Source organism: Falco punctatus, assembly GCF_963210335.1.
Source record: "Falco punctatus genome assembly, chromosome: 7".
Taxonomy (NCBI): domain Eukaryota; kingdom Metazoa; phylum Chordata; class Aves; order Falconiformes; family Falconidae; genus Falco; species Falco punctatus.
The window spans coordinates 46,198,342-46,217,107 of record NC_137587.1 but is presented as its reverse complement, the minus strand read 5'-3'; the positions used below and the strand labels follow the sequence as shown (position 1 = coordinate 46,217,107).

Genomic DNA, 18,766 nt, shown 5'->3' with positions numbered 1-18,766 from the left:
CAGTATGTAAAAATGTGCTGGCATCAATAGGTAGAGCACTGAAAAGGATTCACGTGCTTTAATACGGTACCTTTTCCCTTCTTCTGGGTGCCTGGTGTGAGTTTGACTTTATACCTTTCAAAAGAAAAGGTTTCTCTAAGTAGTAGGCAGGGTCCCCTCGGCCAGCGCAGGCTGCGCCGCTGCCTTCCCACACAAAAAGCGCTGCTGCGACTTACTTGTAGTTGGCCATCGTCGTGTAGGGAGCGCAGATGGGAACAGCGAAGAGGAGAATGTCCTCGGGGTGGGGCTGGCCGGTCAGGGAGTCCAGCAACGCCTCGCCTTCCTGAACGGGCAAAGGAGCTTCTCTGTGAAAGCAGACAGTGTCCCCCCAACCCCCAAGGGCCGCTGTCGCCAGCCGAAGGGTCTCCCCTTCCAGCTGAACTACAACAGCAAGCGCACCAGCGCCGCGTGTCAGGTCGCCTGGTGGCGTTACCCAAACGCACTCCGTTTGCCGCTTTATCACTCACTTCGCTGGCACTGAATTACCTACCGAGCCACAATTCATTACCAGCCATCTTTGATGACTAAAATCACATCGTTTGAAACAGGATGGCTCTTAGGTTGTAAAGGACCCAAACGAGATCCTACACGTAGTTATGTCTTCACAGGGCCACCAAAAGCGACCTTCACTCTACAGCCAACTGTTCTCCTCCTCCATGAGAAGAATTCAAAGAAATAACTTATTTCCAGCCTTGGGCAATACCCACAGCCTGTAATTACCAAAAAATCTGAAGCAGTTTTATACATAAATCAGCTTCTAAACTAAAAAACAGCTTGCTCTGCATGGTTTTGTGCCTTCTCTCAGCCCAGAGCCACCGTTACTGTGGGGTGGAAACACCTCCGGAGGCAAAGACAAGGGACAAACTTCCCCTAGTTTCTATAGGGGATGTCCACGATAAGCAGGGTAGGGAAAAAAAAAAAAAAAAAAAAAAAAGGTTACGTTTTTTTAAAAATGCAAGAAAGCTGGGTCCAACCAGTCACGGGCAAGGAGTTGGGGGCTTGTAACTGCAGAGCCGTGCCCTGCTGGAGGGCTCGAACGTGAACCGGTCCCAGCACACTAAAAGCCTGCACCTCTTGTCCCGCTCCCGGGGGGCTGCGTGCGGCAGTGGGGCTCGCCAGCTTCAAGCAGGAATAAAGCCGCCTCGGTGCTCACTGAAGCTTCAAAAGGTGAGCATTTACCTCAACTCCTGGCTGATCCTGGTCTTGCTCCTCCTGTACACAAACAGAGGAAACGTCAGAGCTGAAATGAGCCCACAACTGCTATTTTCTCCCCCAGCCCCAGGAGAAAATAAATCCTTTTATCAGCAGTACACAGAAAACCATATTCTCACTGCAAAGAAAATTTAACTTATTTTAAAGCAAAGGTAACAGAGCATTTTTATGCGGGTGTGGAGCAGAATTATTTCTTTCAAAACGAATTTGCTTGGCACACACCAAGCTGGGAGGAGAGAGATAGGTTGTGATTCAGAGATACTGACTCACAACAACAGATCTGGCGAGCGCTCAGTTACATTTCGGCTGCGCCGAGTGGGAGGTATTGACTTAACTGGATACTCGGCAGCCTGGGAAGGCTCAGTACTCCTCCAAGCCCTCGTTCTGGCTGTGCTGGGAATGCAGCGTGCACGCGGACTTGCTGCAGGGCTTTTTACTACTTTTCAAAACCGATGGGCTCCCAGTGTCATGGTGTTAGGCACGGTGTTCTCCACCATCCCCCCAAAATCAACAAGAGCTGCTCCCTGGCAGGAAAGCACAACACAGTGCCAGGAAAGCCACAGTAGAGGGTGAGAAGGGACAGACGTGTGGACAGGAGAGGAGAGGCGAGCCTGCTGCTCACCTTCTCATCCTGCTGCTCTTCCAGCGCTGGGTCCTGCGACTCATGCAGCAGGACTCCTGCTGGGAGTGTCTCCTTGCCCCTTCCAGCACCATGATGCACAGCCTTGGGTTTCTGCTGTTGCTTCTTTGCTGGCTCTTCTTTTGCCTTCCCCTTTTTCCCTTTTTTCCCTTTCTCCTCCTTATTTGACCCTGCAGACTGTGGATACACACAGAGGTGGTCAGAGTCAGTGACACAGGTGAATGTGCCCCAGGGGAAGGCAGAACTCCTCTCACGCACCCCCAGCAGCTTCATGATGAGCTCCCGATCCTCCTCATCCTGGTCCTTGTACTTCTCCTTGATCTTCTTCATTTTACTCTGCAGAAAAAACCACACCAACAGCTTTAGAAACAATGACTTCCGCAGAGTTTTATGTCTACAAACACCTAGATGCTGACCCTCCACGCACTTTCCTTCCCAGTCTCCTGAACCTCTCCCAGAGCAGCTCACCAGTAACCAAGAGACTGCAGTTTCAGTGAGGAAAGCACAGGGTGCTGAATGCTAACAGACCAGCACCATCACCCTAAAACCGCTATGTGCACCACCAAGAGCCTAAAACTATCAGGCAGCCACGGACGTCTGACAGAAACCTGGAATTTGTCCACACTTCACACAGCAACGCCTCAACCCACGGTTAAAACCTGGTCCCTGCCTACCTTTTGGCCCCGCTTGATGGGCTGAGGGGGCAGCACACTCTTATTGGTGTTGGGAGCAGGGGGAGGCTGCGTTTCCATCTCTTTCTGCTTCTCTTCAGGTGGCTCCAAGTTCTCAGAGTTTTGCTGCTTCTTTTTCTTCATTTCTCTAAGGAAAACAACCACTTGACACGCTGCCTCTTGTTGCAACAAGAGAGGCTGCTGCTTTCATGCCAGCATCACCACCACCCTGCCTCCCTGCCACGAGGCTACAGGGAACCAGAGGCACCACTGGAAATAACCCTTCCTCAGCAAAACCTCTCAAGCCCACGAGTACACAAGAAACTGTTGTGTTCACAGCCAGCACTCCCAAAGGACAGGAGCAGCCGCCATCCCACAGGCGGGACCCGCACTGGAAATGCAGGACAGACAATGGGCATGGACCAGCCCCAACTGGGAGATAGATGCACGATATGCCCTGCGCCCAGGCCCTAGCGAGGGAATGGGGAGGGGGCATTTGTCTCGCTGCAGGCACAAAGAGGCTCTCACCTCCTCTCCTTGGCAGACAGATGCCTTCGCCCCTGGGACTTGCTGTCACTCTAAGAAGTGAAACGCAGTTAGAGCACACCACGCCCAGCAGCATTTCACGCTGCTGTCAAACGTCTGAGCTGGGACCTTACCAAGTTGGGTTCTTCCTCTTTGGGGATGATTTTCTGCAGGGATCTGTGGGGAGATCAGAACGAAGCTCATCAACAGATGCAGAGCAGCTCAACTGCGGACGCATCAACCACAGCCCAGACACTGGCTAACTTGGTTGCACCACTTTCAGCTTTCTACTTCTTGAAAATCCCAGCTTTGGTGACTGGAAAAGGGCAGCAATACCAGGTTTCAGTTTACAAAACAAGTCTTCAGAACTCTGCCAGCTTGTCTCATGCACACGCAAGCAACAAAGACAGCCTGGGTACAGTACGTGCTAAAGGAACCCCTCCTGTGCACACAGTCCCGCTCAGTTGTGGCATTCCCTGCAGAGCTGACTGTTTTCCACTCACTCCATCCCATTTCCTTACACCCTCTAAGGAGTGCCACTTGCAGTGACAACAGGGAGATGAGCTCATCTCGCAACCACACGCAGAGCGGCAGCTCAGCACCAGTTTGGCAGAGCAGAAACAACTCACAGCTCAGTTTCTCAGGTCTGAACAGCTCTGAAAAGAAAATGGGGACAGCCATCTCCTGAGGAGCACCCCAGGGCATGGTGGTCAAGGGATGATTAGGCCAAAACTGGGAAGAGCAGCGATGAAAGAGCCAGATTCGTGTATATGTGTGTGCGTTTGTGTGTGTACTTCAGGAGCAGGGGCCAAAGCAAGCAGTCCACAAAAAAGAGCCGTGCAGGGAAACAGCAGGGAACGGCACACAGCACGGCAGTACTCCCGCAGCACAGGCTTGCTGCCCTGCACTCCGGCAGCCTGCAGAGCTGAGCATCAGAAAGAAGTGATGGCAACTCAACATAGCCCTTGTCTCGGCAGGATTTTAACAGTCCGGAGATCCTCAGAAGTGCCCACGTTGCTGACAAGTGCAGCTGCTTCTTCACTTACCTTTGAGACTGAAGATGCGACAGGTCGATTGTTGTATCTGGGTAATTTACATCTTCCTCCTTCACGTCGCTCTGTGATTCTCCATCATCCTCTTCAGAGTCACCCTCCGATGCAGGAGGTGTGTTTACTCTTCCCTGGTCAAGGTCAGCAATGCCCTCGTCACGGTTACTCTCTGACATGGCTTCCACATCCTCTGGTGCTTCCGGACACTCTGCTTTTTCCTCTTCGTTGCTGCTCTCTCCTCCTTCTGGGGGACAGAGGTGAGGAAAACACTGTTCACATTAGAAACACCAAACTGACCCATCATACAGTGCAGGGAACGAAATGCTGAACCCCAAGGGTCCCTTCTGGCAGCAGCACACAGCACCCCAGTCACATCCACTGTACCTAAGAGCTCCACTTCTTCAGACACCAGCTCACTGGCACTGCTGGTGACCGTCTCCAGATCCTCATCGTGTACTCTGATCTTCCTCTCTTCTCGGTGTCTCCAAACACAACTTTCGTCCACCTAACAACAGAGGTGCCTTCACGTTTGGCCAGTACCACCTCCAGTGATGTTTGCTAGTCCATTCACCTGCCTCGGTTTTACTCTTTCCCTTTCTTGCCTTTTGAATGGCAAAAAGCATTGAAAACTAAGCCAGCATTACACCCAAGCCTGACAACCTAGAAAGTACAACTAGTGAGGAGACACGCGTAGCTACGCAGCCAGCAGACCCCTTAAACATGCATACACTTCTAACAGAGCTGGTGTAAAAATCTAGCAGAAGTAGTGGTGTCCACAGTGTCTACTTTAAACGCAGATAGTGCAAACTGGGGAAAAATGGAAATGAAAGCAGAGTAATTTTCAGCGAATAGCATTTTATGGGATTTGTCCCAGTGGGAAAAGTAGTAATTGGGAATATACTGATAAGCAAGAACCAGAAAATAAGCCTCCTACAGCTCAAACCAAATTACAAAAGCCAGCAGGAGCTGCACAGAGAAAGCTGTACCTTAAACAAGAAGCTAAAGCCCATCATCAGATATGAAGGTGGAAGAAAATTCTTTTTCCCTGAAAAACAAAGGCAAATTCTCATGAGGAGGTTTAAGAGCTATGTTGCATGATGTATTTTCAAAACTCATTTTTATTAGAGGCTTTAGGCTACCAAAAAAAATTACACTGGGGCTCATTCTGTCTCTTGAATGACAACAGAACAGGAGAAACTCGGAAGCAGTTTAGCTAATGATCTCCTGCCCAGAGCTCAGCTGGAAATGCTGCTGCAGCTGCCTGATATTCAGCCTAAACCACCCAGAACAGATTTTCAGGAGAAGAACGGGATCTGTCAGCTGCCACGGAAGGGGGCAGCTCGGCTGGCTGCCACTGCAGGACAACACAGCATCTTCAGACAGAATGCCTAACGTCAAATTCACACTGTTCCTTTGTGTCTCACCTCGGATCATGAAGCTTCCAGTAGTGAGGTATTCTCCTGTAGGCGCAGTTTTAGAAACCTAAAAAAACCCATGATACACTATGAAGAATATCTGTCAAAGGCGGCCAGCACTGTGTAATAACAGCATGAACAAAAGCAACATTCAAGCAAGCTGCATTTTTAACTTATGGCAACAGCTTTGCAGGACTCCATATCCAAAGGGTTCCTCCTGTCCTTTGTAGGGTATTTTCCTAAGAGACGCTCCAATTCAATCACACACTGCTGGCAAAACATTTTAGAAGTCCTGGGTGAGTAACCAGGTTATTCAGGAAATAAGATTACATTAAACTGAAAGTTGCAGTTCCTTTAGTGTTCTTTACACCCTTACACTTGAGTTGACTAGAAGCACAGCAAGACTATAATACACAAGCTAGAAGCCCAACTGAAAAAAAATGAAGGCTTCATTTACAGTGAAAGTTTTTCCCCCCCTGTTTGTAAGAAGCCAGTCCTGCAGCATTTCCTCTGTCCTGTGCATGTCACATCAGAGGTTATCCTGCCACCCCTGCCCTTAAGTGCAGCAGAGCCAGGGAGAACCCCCAAGAGAACAAAATTTCACCCGCATCCATCAGCTCCCACACAGAGACACTTCGTCTGCAGTCACACACCAGCTCCTGCAGATGTTCTGTCTCCAAAGCTCGTACACGAGTGTCCTTACCTGGTTGTGGGAGACCCACCAAGCACTGGTGACAACACGCGCATCCCAGGCAGCGCTGTAACACAAGGCCATTGTGCCAGCCTCTGTCAGGGTTCGCGGAGGGATGGGTTCACCTACAGAGTAACACCCAACACATCAGTGAACACAGTCAGCGCACATGAGATGAAATTCTCCAACTTCCACATGTGCCCTAATCCAGCATGTGAGCTTCACAGGGTCCCCAGGCAGAGCCAGCATGGCCTGGCTCAGCTTGCAGGCAGCACAGACAGAGCAGGAGCAGGAGCAGCAGCAGCTGCTCTGCACAGCTCCCTAACAGAGGCTGGAGCCAGCTACGCTACTGCTCCTTCCTCAGCTCAGCTCCACAAGGGAGCAGCAGCTGCTCCTCACATCACAAGGCAGCTTCCAGCACCTCCCAGGGATGGGGCACAGGTGGGGTCTGCACACCTGGCCTCCCATAACATCCATCCCACCACATTAACACTTTTCTGCTGAGATCAGCACCCTCCACCAGCACCCAAACTGCTTATGCCACCACTGAAAGACTCAGCAGGACCTCCAGTCCCTGCAGCAAGCACTTGCACCACCACCTCTGCCAGTGACTAATGCCTGTCTCTGTGAGCACATCTCCATTGCTCCTTCCCACCAGGAGCTCAACCGAGCAACTGCAAGCAGCCAGTCGCAGCTGGGAAGTGGCAGCAGTGACAACCTGATTTTGGAAGGACTGATGCCTCTCACCCTGTAAGGGGAACGTCTGCTGGAGCAGAGTACCACTGTGAGGGGGGAAGGCAGCTCACCGGGCTGGGCTCATGCAGGCAATACAAAGACTGCCAGTTCAGTGCCCCCAGGCTTCTGTGCATCCCTGCATCAGCCCCACACAAGGTACCTGATGGGTTCTTGACCACACAGCTCGTGGCTCCATGGAGATCGGCATGCACGTATATGTCCCCTGGAAAAGAAGTGACTTACATCAGTCATACACGTGGTAACTACACAGATCGCTCAAGCTAAGGTAAAGGTTTCTAATCCAGTTGGAAACAGCTATTTTGGCTGCAAGGAGCAGGGTGGGCAGAGGATACAGGAGCCTGTTAGTCCATCCCAGTTGCCCCAGGGAAACTCAGCTCTCCTGCTCCTGAAAGGTGTCCATCCAACCTGGATGTTGCAGGTTGCAACTGGAAAGTAAGAGAAACCAACATACTCCACTTAAATCAGACTCACCTGGTTTAAGATACCGCTTTACAATCAGCTCATTCTGCTGTTGATCTCTTCCGGCAATAATAAGGTAATTCTCAGAACTAATGAACCACAGGAACTTCTCAAACCTGCCAAATTACAACAATCCATTGTGTGAAAAACATCTGGAACTAACAGAGCATCACAGAGGTATTTTTTTTATACCAAACCGAGAATATCCATCTTAACATCTACAACTCTGTTTTTCCAATAGACACTGTCAACACAAAGGACACAGGCACCTAGTTAAAGAAGTGAGTTTATCTTTGCTTACATTTAAAGCAATAGAATAGTTAAGTGAAATAATACAGAAAAAAAAAAACCAACCAAGACAAGGTAATGCACCTCATCAATACTACATAAGACAGACTATAGCAGTTGAGAATGTACATCACCGATTGCCCTAATACTTTACTACCATCCGGATCCGCAGTCGCTGGGGAGCCCCGGTTACAGCGAGGATTTGGAGAGCCCTTCCCGGCAATCGGAGGTCCTACGTCATGCGTCTGCTCGTAGCTGAGGTCTCCAAAGTCGCTGTAAGGGGGTCCAGCTTTTATACTGTTGAATAAACAAGCTCACTCAATTTCAAATGCGGAAACATCTGGTTTCACTCTCCTCTTAGAACCCACCAAAGCCTGGCCAGGGCTCAGGGAGGAACGGAGGGAGTTTCCTTTAACCACCGGGCTGCAAACAAGGCCATACGTCTGGTTTCATGGCCTTGACCACCTGCCCCTAAGCAAGGAAGGATGCACTGTATCGTCGCCAATGGTTACATTCCATCTAAGCCACGTCCTTCACTACTGATCATGCATATTTCAATAATGATCATCCACATTTTACTAATGACTGGATACTAAATATATACATAATGTTTGGCTGGCAGGTTCATCTAGAGGTCAGCTTTGGCTCAGGGCCTGTTGCTCAGACCTCAGTACTTCAAACTCATAAAAGACTGCAAATAATTTCACATCCAATCACATGCCTGAGGCATAAAAACAGGGCATGGCACAAATACAATATCAATGCAACAATATTTTGAGAGGAAACAACAAATACTATTATCACAAAGTCCTCCTATTTATTTTAATAATTCAGTTATTGAACTATTAAAAGCTTTGGGGTTTTTTGTTCTGTTTTTTTAAATCTGCTGTTACCATTTCAGATATCGAGCTGCCAGAAAGTAATAGCGAAGTTTCTTATTTTCACTAAGCCCACACTCCTAGCTGCATTAAACACAAAACACTCAGCTAAACTGCAAGTCCTTGTCCACTGAAAGGGACTTCCCCAGGCAAAGGCACTAACAGTATCAGGCCAGCACCTTCGAGAAACAGCTGTAAGGAGACTCGAAGTGTAGTGCTCAGAAATTAGCTCCACTTCTAAGCTAGCGAGAACTCAGCCTGACACAGTCATTCTAAATGTGCATACATTCACAGTACATTAGGTAACAACAATGAAACTGTACTTGCCAATAGACCTTTCTGGCTTTCTGAATGGTGGTAACTGTCTGAACTTCCCTCAAAGTCTGCTTCGTCTTCTTCTCAGCCGACTTAAATGCCTATTTAGACAGAAAGCATGATTGCAATCCGCCAGCACAGGAATCACAAAATCGCTAACTCAGCAGTAGGTAGGAAATGTCTGAACCGTTTGAGTGCAGGCTCTGCACACTGCTATTCAGACCTACATTCCCTGTACGCACATGTAAGATAGCTCCCCAAAATCTTCATAAATCTCTGCGCTGGATAGCTGCCCCCTGAGATTATCAGCTCTTTGGTTTGTAAGGATTTCCACTGGTTTTCCACTCCTGCCTCCATAATTACTGGTTTGTCAGTACCTCCACCAAGCACCCATCTTAGGTGTTCGCAACACTCCCTATGGAAACCAGGTGATAGAGCAGAGATCTGCAATCACTGCTCGGTCAGCTTAAAAGCTCAGGCATGAAACAACCCTGGTCATTTGCTTGTACCTTTCATGCCTCATCAGGGCTACCCAGATCAGGTCAGGGTTTTCCACTTATCAGTGATAGAGATTTTGCTTTTAAATATCTTCTAAAACCAAAGAAAAATACCTTTTCTGCAGCTTCTACTGTCTTCTGAGTTTTCTTAGCTGCATGTCTTTTGTGATCATAGTACCTGCAAAACACGTTTGGTTGCATCTTAAATCCCCACAGATTCACTTGTTATTAGAATGCACTTAACACAGCCCTCTACATTTGCCATTAGCATTCAATATGAAGAAGATTTATTATTTTTTTTTTAGCCCAGATCTTCAGCTCAGCCTTCACCCAAGAAAAGCAGCCAGACGAAGTAAGTCCCCTCCTTGGTCCGACAGAGCCCTGTGTTTGGGTTGATGTGTAGCCAGAGTAGCAGTTTTCTTCCATGTGCCACTGTGCAGAATTGTACTCGAAATTAAGGCGACAGCTGCTATGCAAGAGTGAGGTACTGATTTTTGACCACGAAAATGCACATCCTAGAGCTCAGGGCAAGTCATCCATTTCAGTTTCTAACTTTTAACAAGTTATACACAAAGCCCTTCCTATGATGTTATCACTAGCAACTGCAAGCATACAAAACCTACTACTACCAAAGCAGACATTTACTGTAAACCTTACTTTTTGGCATTGGCGTACGCAGATAAACTGAGATCAACATCAACTAATGACGGTTTGTTCTTCTGGGGTTTCTTCAACTGTTTGTTTTTATTCTTTTTCTTTTTTCCCTTTGGCTCTTCCGTTTCTTCTTTCTCTAAATCAGCATCCTCCTCCTCCTCTTCCTCTTCAGATAATAGATAGGGGTTCCTAACAAACACATGACATCATATGATTAAGATAAGAGAACTGGTTATTTTTTTTTAACCTTAGTGCAATGCACTCCTATCCCCTCATTAAGACTGGAAATATCTCAGTTTATCTAAGGCCTCAGGAACCCTTAAACCATTTTCACTGCGCAGCCACAGGAAGGCCCCAGGAAGCCTTACATGCAACCCCTTTATGTCTTGAGTCAGCCACAGTTTTTGGGGAAAAAAAAAGCAAAAACGGAAGATAGAAAGCCCAAATTTTCCAATCCAAGGAAGTGACATTTTGCAAGGCAATTTCTTCTATCAAAAGACAAACTCCATGGTATCGACCTAAAGAAAAATCCAGACTTGAAATGAGGAACAGTTCTGAAGATCTACTTTAATAAAGCAAAAGAAACACAAAACCTCCTATGCACGACTGCTGCATGAAAAGAGAACATACTGACTCACTGAGCAGGACAGCAATGCACTGGTTTAAAACCTCAAAAAAAAAAAAAAATCTGCTCCACTGTTTTCAAAAGAGGTATGCTGAGCACACAGCAGCTGGATTTCTATTTGCTTCTTGCCTGGATATTAAATCCTGCTCAATATGGCTGTACTAAGTCTGTGTAGCAAAAGGCAGTGGAGCAGCATAAAATAATATTCTTCATAAAGGAAACTATATCTCCGTAGTCCTCTGTACCAAGGATGCACATCATTCAACACTTGGTGGACTGAGTGATCTGATCAGCAAAGTGATCACTCCTCACTACTACAACAGACAGTGAGGGGAGACTGATGACACAGTTGCCAGCACAGAACTCACTCCTGAAAACGAGTTTATTCTATATACTAACATTTCTGAAAATGCAAGTAACAAAAAAAATTCATAAATTAACTTTGCGACATCACAGCTTTCATATTAAAAGTTCTAGCTATGAAAAAAATAATTTCTTGCTTTTTTTATCTCTAACATCCCGACACAGTGTCGGATCAGGTTTTTGAAGACACCCCAAACACTGCCTCACTGCCAGCTCTCTCATCAGGACTTCTGCAAGAACCAGCATCAAAACCTGCAGCTTACAACAGTTGCAATCTTGAACCACCAGCCTTTCGCTGGACTGCCTTTAGCAGTCAGTGGCATTGAAAGAGGCAGGATCTCATGGGAATTTTAGATCAAAGAAGTGTAAATCAGACAAAGTTAGCTGCTGAGTGACAGACCGGAGCTTCGGACCTATACTGCTTCAGGACACCTTCCAATGTTTTAGAAGAGACTCTAAAAATACTAAAACAAAAGCTGTTATAGTAACCAAATTACTAGTATTTTTGAAAGGTAAAAGAAGACATCCCTCTCTGCTCACAGAACTACATTCTCTTCATGCTGCTGTAAGAAAAACTGAATGATTTAAATACCAATGCACAAGCTAAAAAGATACCTGTCTCCCATGCAGCTCACGCGGTCAGTCCTACTTGTATTTGGTAAAGGTGACCTGCAACATACTTACCTCAGCAGCATTGTGATATGATTTGTCTGAAGCTTTAATTCTTTGATTGCACTTGCAACGGGGTCTCCCTGGGCTTGAGCTTCTTTAACAATCACTCCAATCTCTGTCCAGTCTATCTGGTTGGCTAATGCACTACGGACCACCTGGATGGCTCGGTCGACGATCTCCAAGTTCATTTCTATAAGTTCTCCTTTCATCTTATCAGCTTCCTTAAAGAAAGAAAGTTAACACCCATTGAAGCTAAACAAGCACTCAGCAACAGTTCAGAAAACCATAAAAGTCGTAATTAATATCGAGATGAAATCCAAGAATGGCACTGAAGTGATCACATAGGACAGCAGCCAACTTGACTCCTGCAAGCAGAGCAGCACAGGCAAATTTTGGCAGGCGAAGCACTTGTAAGGAAGCAGAGCCCCACAGGGTGGGCCTAGGCTCCCTGAGGGGCTATAGTGTGCTCGCTGACCACAGAAGGCTTCGCTTTGGGGTCTAATGCTGACTGTAGCAATGTGAACCAGCAGGCACAACTCTTTAAGAAACATTACGTATCTTCTTAGATTAAAAAAAAATAAAATCTCAGTCTTACCTGAGCTTGCTGAAGAGCTTCTAGTCTGTGCTCGTGATCCCTACGGACGTTTTCAAGTTTCTTCAATGCTTGTTTTTCCTTTCAAAAACAAGTAAGATGGAAAAATATAAATACAAATGGCATCTTATCACCCAATCACTGCCAGACACTCAACACAGTATTCCAGCACAGAAAAATACAGCAGCGTAAGAGATGCAGAGTCTCCAAAATATTGCTGTTAATGCTATTACTTGTATTCCAAGCAGAACCAACTGCTACACTCTACATACTAAAATTCACTTGCTGACCATGACTGACTCAGCATTTCCTTAACAAAAATAAGGAATGACACCTCCCTCACCCCAGGCTTTAAGAACCAAATGAAGCATATGAAGCTCAGAGAGCCACCTCAGCTGCCCCACTCTACGATGAGAGCATACCTGCTGCAATGCTTTCAGATCAATTTTCTGTCCCTCCAGCTTGGAGTAGAACTCATCTGCTGCCTGCAAGAGAAAGTCAGTTTTAAGAATTTCCAAGTTGCACTGACTTATACCAGCAAATGTGCAGAGGAGGTTCTGGTCAAGAGAGGTGGCTGCAAAGAACCAAAAGAAGAGACAGATGCTAAAACAGGGTTCAGTAACTTCCTCCATTTTACCTTTGCAAGAGATGAGTTCAGCAACACACTCAAGGCTATATCTCACTGCAAACCAGGGACGATGCACAAGTAAGTGGTCAAACTACGACACACATTTTTTGCTGGGAAATGATGAAAAGTGAGCCGCTGTTTGCCACCGTGTGCTCTTCAGATTAAATGACTGCAATGATAGACCTGACTGCCCTGTATCCCTGCTGCTTCAATAGGTCAGTTTAAAAAAAAAACACCACCAAAACACAACACAAAAAAGGTAGAAGGTACACCTAAGAACTGCTCCTGGTGTTCCAGTTGCTAGACACTGCTTAAAACAAAAGAGGAGGAAGGTTTTAGGCTGCTTAGATCATCAGTGCTTTGAAGGAGGACAAAAATTCAGCCAAGAAGCAGGGCGGGGAAAGTGAAATTGGAGTTCTGGAGATTAAGGTCAGGAACAACAGGCAGTTAATGACTTCAGATGTTAACGAGTCAAGGACCAGGAAGGACAATACTCAAGGAAATACTAAATCAGGTGCCTGAAGCTTTCAAAGCAATAACCAGAAAAGTATAAACATGATGGCTGTGACTACTTTTTGCCTCCAGCGGTAACTCAGCATCTAAACTCTCCACTAACAAGATGTTTGCCCGGGACTGAAAACAGCTGCCTTCCTCACAGGTTCAACTCACATCTCCTCCATTCAGTGCCACATGCTGTATTTCAGCTACAGGATCTGAATAAAATTAATAGCTTCTTCCAAGGTCTATGTTTTCATTAACAACTTCTGCACTATATTTTAATTACTCTTTTTAGCATCAGTCAATTAAAGCACTTATGTACAGTATCAGCAAAAGCACTGTACCTTATTGAATGAGTCAAATTCCAAGTACGGACATTTTGAATGTTGAGAAAACAAGAAAGGATGAAATTCCTCATATCTGTAAAATACACATTTGATATTATCACCTGAAAACTAATTTATGTTATGCAGAAAGAGAAATAAATACTTCAAATATTTACGTGTAGATATCTTCTGCTGGTTTATCTGGTTCCAGACTTGGTTTTTTCTCCTTTTTCTGGATAATATAACCCTAAAAGAATATATAAATATGTCATCAGCATTCATCTTTGAAAAGGATCTCCCTTATCTTGGCAAGGCAGCAAGTTTTAGGTGCTAACCTACTGATCAGCATAAGACAGTGAATCACTCCAGCAAGGAGATGTGGCAGAAGCAATGTGATTGATTGAGTAAAGGCCTGACCCCTTGCTTGTCTGATGACTTTTCTTCCAGAAAAGATGTGACCTTCTCTTACAAACCTCATGACTATCCTACAGCTTGTCACACAGATGCACATTTTACATGCAGAACACCATTACCTGCTATTGAAGCACAAGTGCAGTTCTCATAGGACCTATATAATCTGCTTGTAAATTATTTAATTGCTATGGATCTTGTACATCCAGTGCAAGGAAGCAATTTTTATTCCTCATCACTACCTGGCGCCCAGGCTCGCCAAATAAAATTTGTAGCTGATAACACCAGGAACAAGCATGAGCTGAACAGTATCTGCCCACCAGTTTAATTCTGCAATTCCTGCATAACTGGTAACAACCAAGTTGCCCAACTGAGACCCACCTTTCCACTGAAGTTGTCAGTTAGTGTCATATATTCTTCTGCTTTCTCTAAAGCAGTAAGGACTTTTTCAATATTTTCTAAAGAGAGAAGGGGGAGGAGAGGAATAATTTAACACACCTAAAACAGAAAGGTATTTTTATATAAACACAGCACAACAGCAAACCAACAAAAGGCCCAGGCAACTGCTCTTCCAATTAAGTGCCTGAAGCAACCTGTCCAACCTAACTACGTTAAGTAGGATACTAGCACGTCTCAAAAATAAAACAACAGATATCCTTTACCCCTGGTGCTTCACTACAGCAATTACTGTTCATTTGAAACAGCAGTGTCAGTACACATTTTACATCTGGGGAATTTTTAATAAAAAAAAAAATTAAATAGTTACTTCTAAGACATAATTATTCGAGTTTCAGGGGAAAAGACGACCACACAAATGCTATCACTTTATAAAAATAAAACTGCAGAGGCAAACCATAAACCAGCAGCTGTGAGAAGTTATTTGTTTGTTACCAAGTTGATTTATTACAGCACCATAATGTAGTAGGAAGTAAAAACCCCTTTTGATTTATGGCAAATACAAAGCAGCCAAGAAAAATCTATTCTGACTTTACTGCCTAAATCCATGATTTCCCAATAAATGTAAAGCTGCTACTTTATCAAATTCCCACTGCGTTTCCCATAGATAAAGGAAGGTTTTGATGCTAACTCTTCTATACAGGATTCTTGTAAAACATCCCTTTACATAGCCAGAGTTCACAGGCTGTGTAAGGTGGTCCCTCATTATAAAACCGTTTAGACTATAGGAGGAATCTGATGTTTTATCTCCAATATATGCACATTTCAAGAGTCTTAACGTCAACAAGGTTGGTCCCCAACCTAAAAACATACAACCATATGGTCAGAACTATGGATTTAAGGGTTACTCATTTTTTTGGAAAAAAAAATACTACACAGACATAAGAATTGCCACACATATAGTACAGCCTTTAAAATAATATTTCCTACATACCTTTACTTTCCATATGCTGATCTATTTTGACATAGCCAGAAAATCCAGCTTCTATAAGGCAATGCTCAATGAGAGTGGCTCCATAAGCTGTTATAAAAATAAATAATGAAGAATCATCTGTAGAAAACATTCACAATGAAATTTATATTCACACTGAAATTGTAAGAAGTGTTTCAACACGCTAGGGCTGTGAAATTACAGCCCATCCTTAACAGAGGCTGGGGAGAGCGAGCGAGCTGCGGTCCTGAGTCCAGAGAGAGCAGATGCTCAGGACTCCCACAGTGGCCTGTTCAGAAATGCTTGCTGGCTGGGCAGAGCAGCTCAGTCTCAGCTCACAGCTGACGAATTCTTACAAACTTACGGACGTTTAGGTTCACCTAGAACTGGGAAAGGTCTAGGACAGAGTGAGGATATACAGGAAGGCTGGGCTTCATGCTGACCACAATGGAATGAAACCCTTACATTTAAAAGGGGGTAGGAAAGACTCTGAACTGAAGAGTGTAGGAAACCCAACAAGGGTGGCAAACGGCCCAGTTTGGGGTAAGGTATTACAAAATGTGAAGCCATACAAACTCCATAGCTTCAAATAAAGAACTAGAAAAAAGCTGGCAAAGCCAAATGTGAAACGAGTGGCCACAGAAACAGATGCAGCCCTGTTTGAACTGGGTGCAGAGAAGCAGCGAATGAATAGATATGAGCTCCTACAAAGATCCTTGAAGACTAAGAAACAAGGTGGGGCCATGGAAGACCAAGTTTAACTGAGAACACGCAGAGCAGAAACATGAAGGAAGAAAACCAGTGGGACAGCGCTGCATCAAGGTCAGAACGACAGAGATGACCTTAGAACAGGATCTTAAAGAATCCAAACAAATTAACAAGATAACCACTTGAAAAAAACCAGCACAATCCCACGGGAATGAAACCCCAGGCCTACATCTGGGACACACAGTATTAGGGCTACAGTACTAACTGCCTGAGCAGGGCTGCTGCTCACCCTAATGTGCAGAGGGACAGCAAAGAGATTGTAAAAACCACAGAACAGCAAAATCAGGTTTCAATCATGCCAGCCTGGCTAGACAGGTGTCATGTCATGGTACCAGGCTGACACTAAAATGTACCTGGATTCATGCTAGCACAGCAAAGCCCAAGAAACCTCCCTACAGGCATTCCCAGCTCAAAAGGGAAGATTACATTAGAGCAAGGAATCTTCTTAGAAAGAAAGAAATTAAGACAATCAATAAAAGGCAACATCTGCAAACAACCTGCAGGCTACTTAAAGATGCTATTTTGGAGGTTCAGAACAAACGCACGCCACTTATAAACAGTGTTTCAAAAAAATCCAGGGACGGCTGGCATGACTAAACATCGGGTTAAGAGAAACTGTTAAAGGCAAAAAGTTATGTGAAGCTGTGTCCCCTGTGGAAAATGGGAGACCAGACTCTGGCAGGTGAATGTAAAACATAGCAACACTGGCCAAAATTGAGAAAATCTGAAAAAAAATCTTTTAAAAATACCCCATCAGATTAATAATAAAGCCTCTTCCAGATATAGCAGCAGCAGGAAGCCTGCTAGAATCAGTAGGTTCAAGAAGTGACCAAGGTGCAAAAGGAACACAGATATGACAAGACAGGAAAATTAAAGTCTTGAGTTTCATCGACAGTGTAGGGACACAGGGAAGCTCTGGCTGGAATGTTTCTTTGCAGGCAATATGTCAGAAAATCTGACTCACATCCAGTTGTCAGAAGAGGCGATAGATCCAACAGGCAAAACAAGCAGCAGCAAATCCTCAGGATCATATGGTACTCAACCGGGTATTCAAAAGAACTCAAGGATGGAGATACCAAAACCTTTAAATGTAGCTTGAAACGACACTCTTGCCTTAGCAGCAGAGGCACAAGTTGGTTAATGCACTGGCAATTTTAAAAATGGACTAGAAAACTATCAACTCTTTTCAGACTAAAGACTAAAACTAGCTGAAAGACAGCTTTGCACTAGATACAGGAGAGCCAGCATAGTTTTGTATTTTGCATCGTAACACTACGAGACAGTTAAAAAGCACAAAGACAAGGGAGGTCAAATAGATAAGGTCTACTTGGATTTCCAGAAAGCATTTAGCAAAGCTCACCCCAAAGCTCTCAGAAAAAACAAGCTGCTGCTGGATAACAGTACAACCCCTGCCTGGACGAAGAACATGGCTGAAAAACAGGAAACAGGGAGGAGGTATAAACTGTCAGCTTGCATCCTGGAGGGAGGGGAGGAAAGCTGAGCTCTCCGGGGACCTACTCTAGGGCCTGCATGGATCAACATGCACCTAACTGACCTGGGAAGGGGGAACAAAGGACAAGGGGCAAAGCCTACTGACAAAACACAACTCATCTAAACAATAAAGACAACAGCCAGCTGTGAAGAACTGGAGGAGATCGAGCCACAGTGAGTAATTAGATAAAGAACTGACACATAAACTCACTGTAAAACAATATAAAATTATCTACATGAGGAAGAACTATCCTACTCATGCATATGCCCAACTGATCACTTCTATTTGGGAGCAAGACCTCACAACAGATGGTCCTGTGGAAACAGAAACTCAATTGTCAGTGAACTACAAAAGAGTCAAGCTGCGCGTTGCGAATAATTAGGAAAGGCAAACAGAACAAGGGAAATCATGCCACAGTATGAACCCATGGTGCACTTCCACTGTGAACGTTATGTACATTTCTACTTACCCCGTTTCAAAACAGCTAGAGCTAGAAAAGGCACAGAGAAGGGCAACAAGGATCACCACAGGCTTGGAACAGACTCTGTACAAGGAAAGACCCATGTAGGCTATGTAGTAGGCTGCTCAACCTAGAAATTACTAGGACTTACAAAATGAGTGGTGTGGAGTTGGTAAACAGGCAGTTCACCTTCTCTTCAAATCCAGTACTAGAGCACCAACTAAAACTGGTGAGATGAGTGTCAGAACAAAAAGAGGAGGTGACTTTTCATGCGACACACAAGCAAGTGGAACTCCTCACCACAAAAACACCATGGATGCCTGAAGTTCATACACAGGTTTAAAAAGAGATCTGGTAAATACATAGAAGGAAAATCCAACCCAAGCTATTAAATACAAAGATGCCTGCTGACCAGTCATGGGAAGGCTCCAAAATGTAAAACTGCTGGGACTGAG

At 45.2% G+C, this 18,766-nt stretch overlaps 1 protein-coding gene across 2 annotated transcripts in view; it reads right to left on the bottom strand.

Moving 5' to 3' along the window:
• Positions 1-18,766, bottom strand: part of NEMF (nuclear export mediator factor) — a 162,394-nt gene that overhangs the window by 138,711 nt on the left and 4,917 nt on the right. For both annotated transcript variants that reach the window (XM_080397071.1, XM_080397070.1), the window contains exons 7-31: positions 15,595-15,681; positions 14,586-14,662; positions 13,970-14,040; positions 13,812-13,887; positions 12,764-12,826; positions 12,345-12,422; positions 11,762-11,970; positions 10,093-10,278; positions 9,550-9,613; positions 8,951-9,039; positions 7,470-7,573; positions 7,138-7,200; positions 6,255-6,367; positions 5,561-5,618; positions 5,123-5,181; positions 4,521-4,641; positions 4,134-4,380; positions 3,222-3,264; positions 3,091-3,140; positions 2,566-2,710; positions 2,150-2,227; positions 1,874-2,068; positions 1,219-1,251; positions 216-322; positions 71-114 (exon numbers count right to left, since the gene is read on the bottom strand). In XM_080397071.1, the coding sequence (XP_080253197.1) occupies positions 71-114; positions 216-322; positions 1,219-1,251; positions 1,874-2,068; positions 2,150-2,227; positions 2,566-2,710; positions 3,091-3,140; positions 3,222-3,264; positions 4,134-4,380; positions 4,521-4,641; positions 5,123-5,181; positions 5,561-5,618; positions 6,255-6,367; positions 7,138-7,200; positions 7,470-7,573; positions 8,951-9,039; positions 9,550-9,613; positions 10,093-10,278; positions 11,762-11,970; positions 12,345-12,422; positions 12,764-12,826; positions 13,812-13,887; positions 13,970-14,040; positions 14,586-14,662; positions 15,595-15,681 (2,460 nt within the window). The remainder of the gene's footprint in view (positions 1-70; positions 115-215; positions 323-1,218; positions 1,252-1,873; positions 2,069-2,149; positions 2,228-2,565; positions 2,711-3,090; positions 3,141-3,221; positions 3,265-4,133; positions 4,381-4,520; positions 4,642-5,122; positions 5,182-5,560; positions 5,619-6,254; positions 6,368-7,137; positions 7,201-7,469; positions 7,574-8,950; positions 9,040-9,549; positions 9,614-10,092; positions 10,279-11,761; positions 11,971-12,344; positions 12,423-12,763; positions 12,827-13,811; positions 13,888-13,969; positions 14,041-14,585; positions 14,663-15,594; positions 15,682-18,766) is intronic.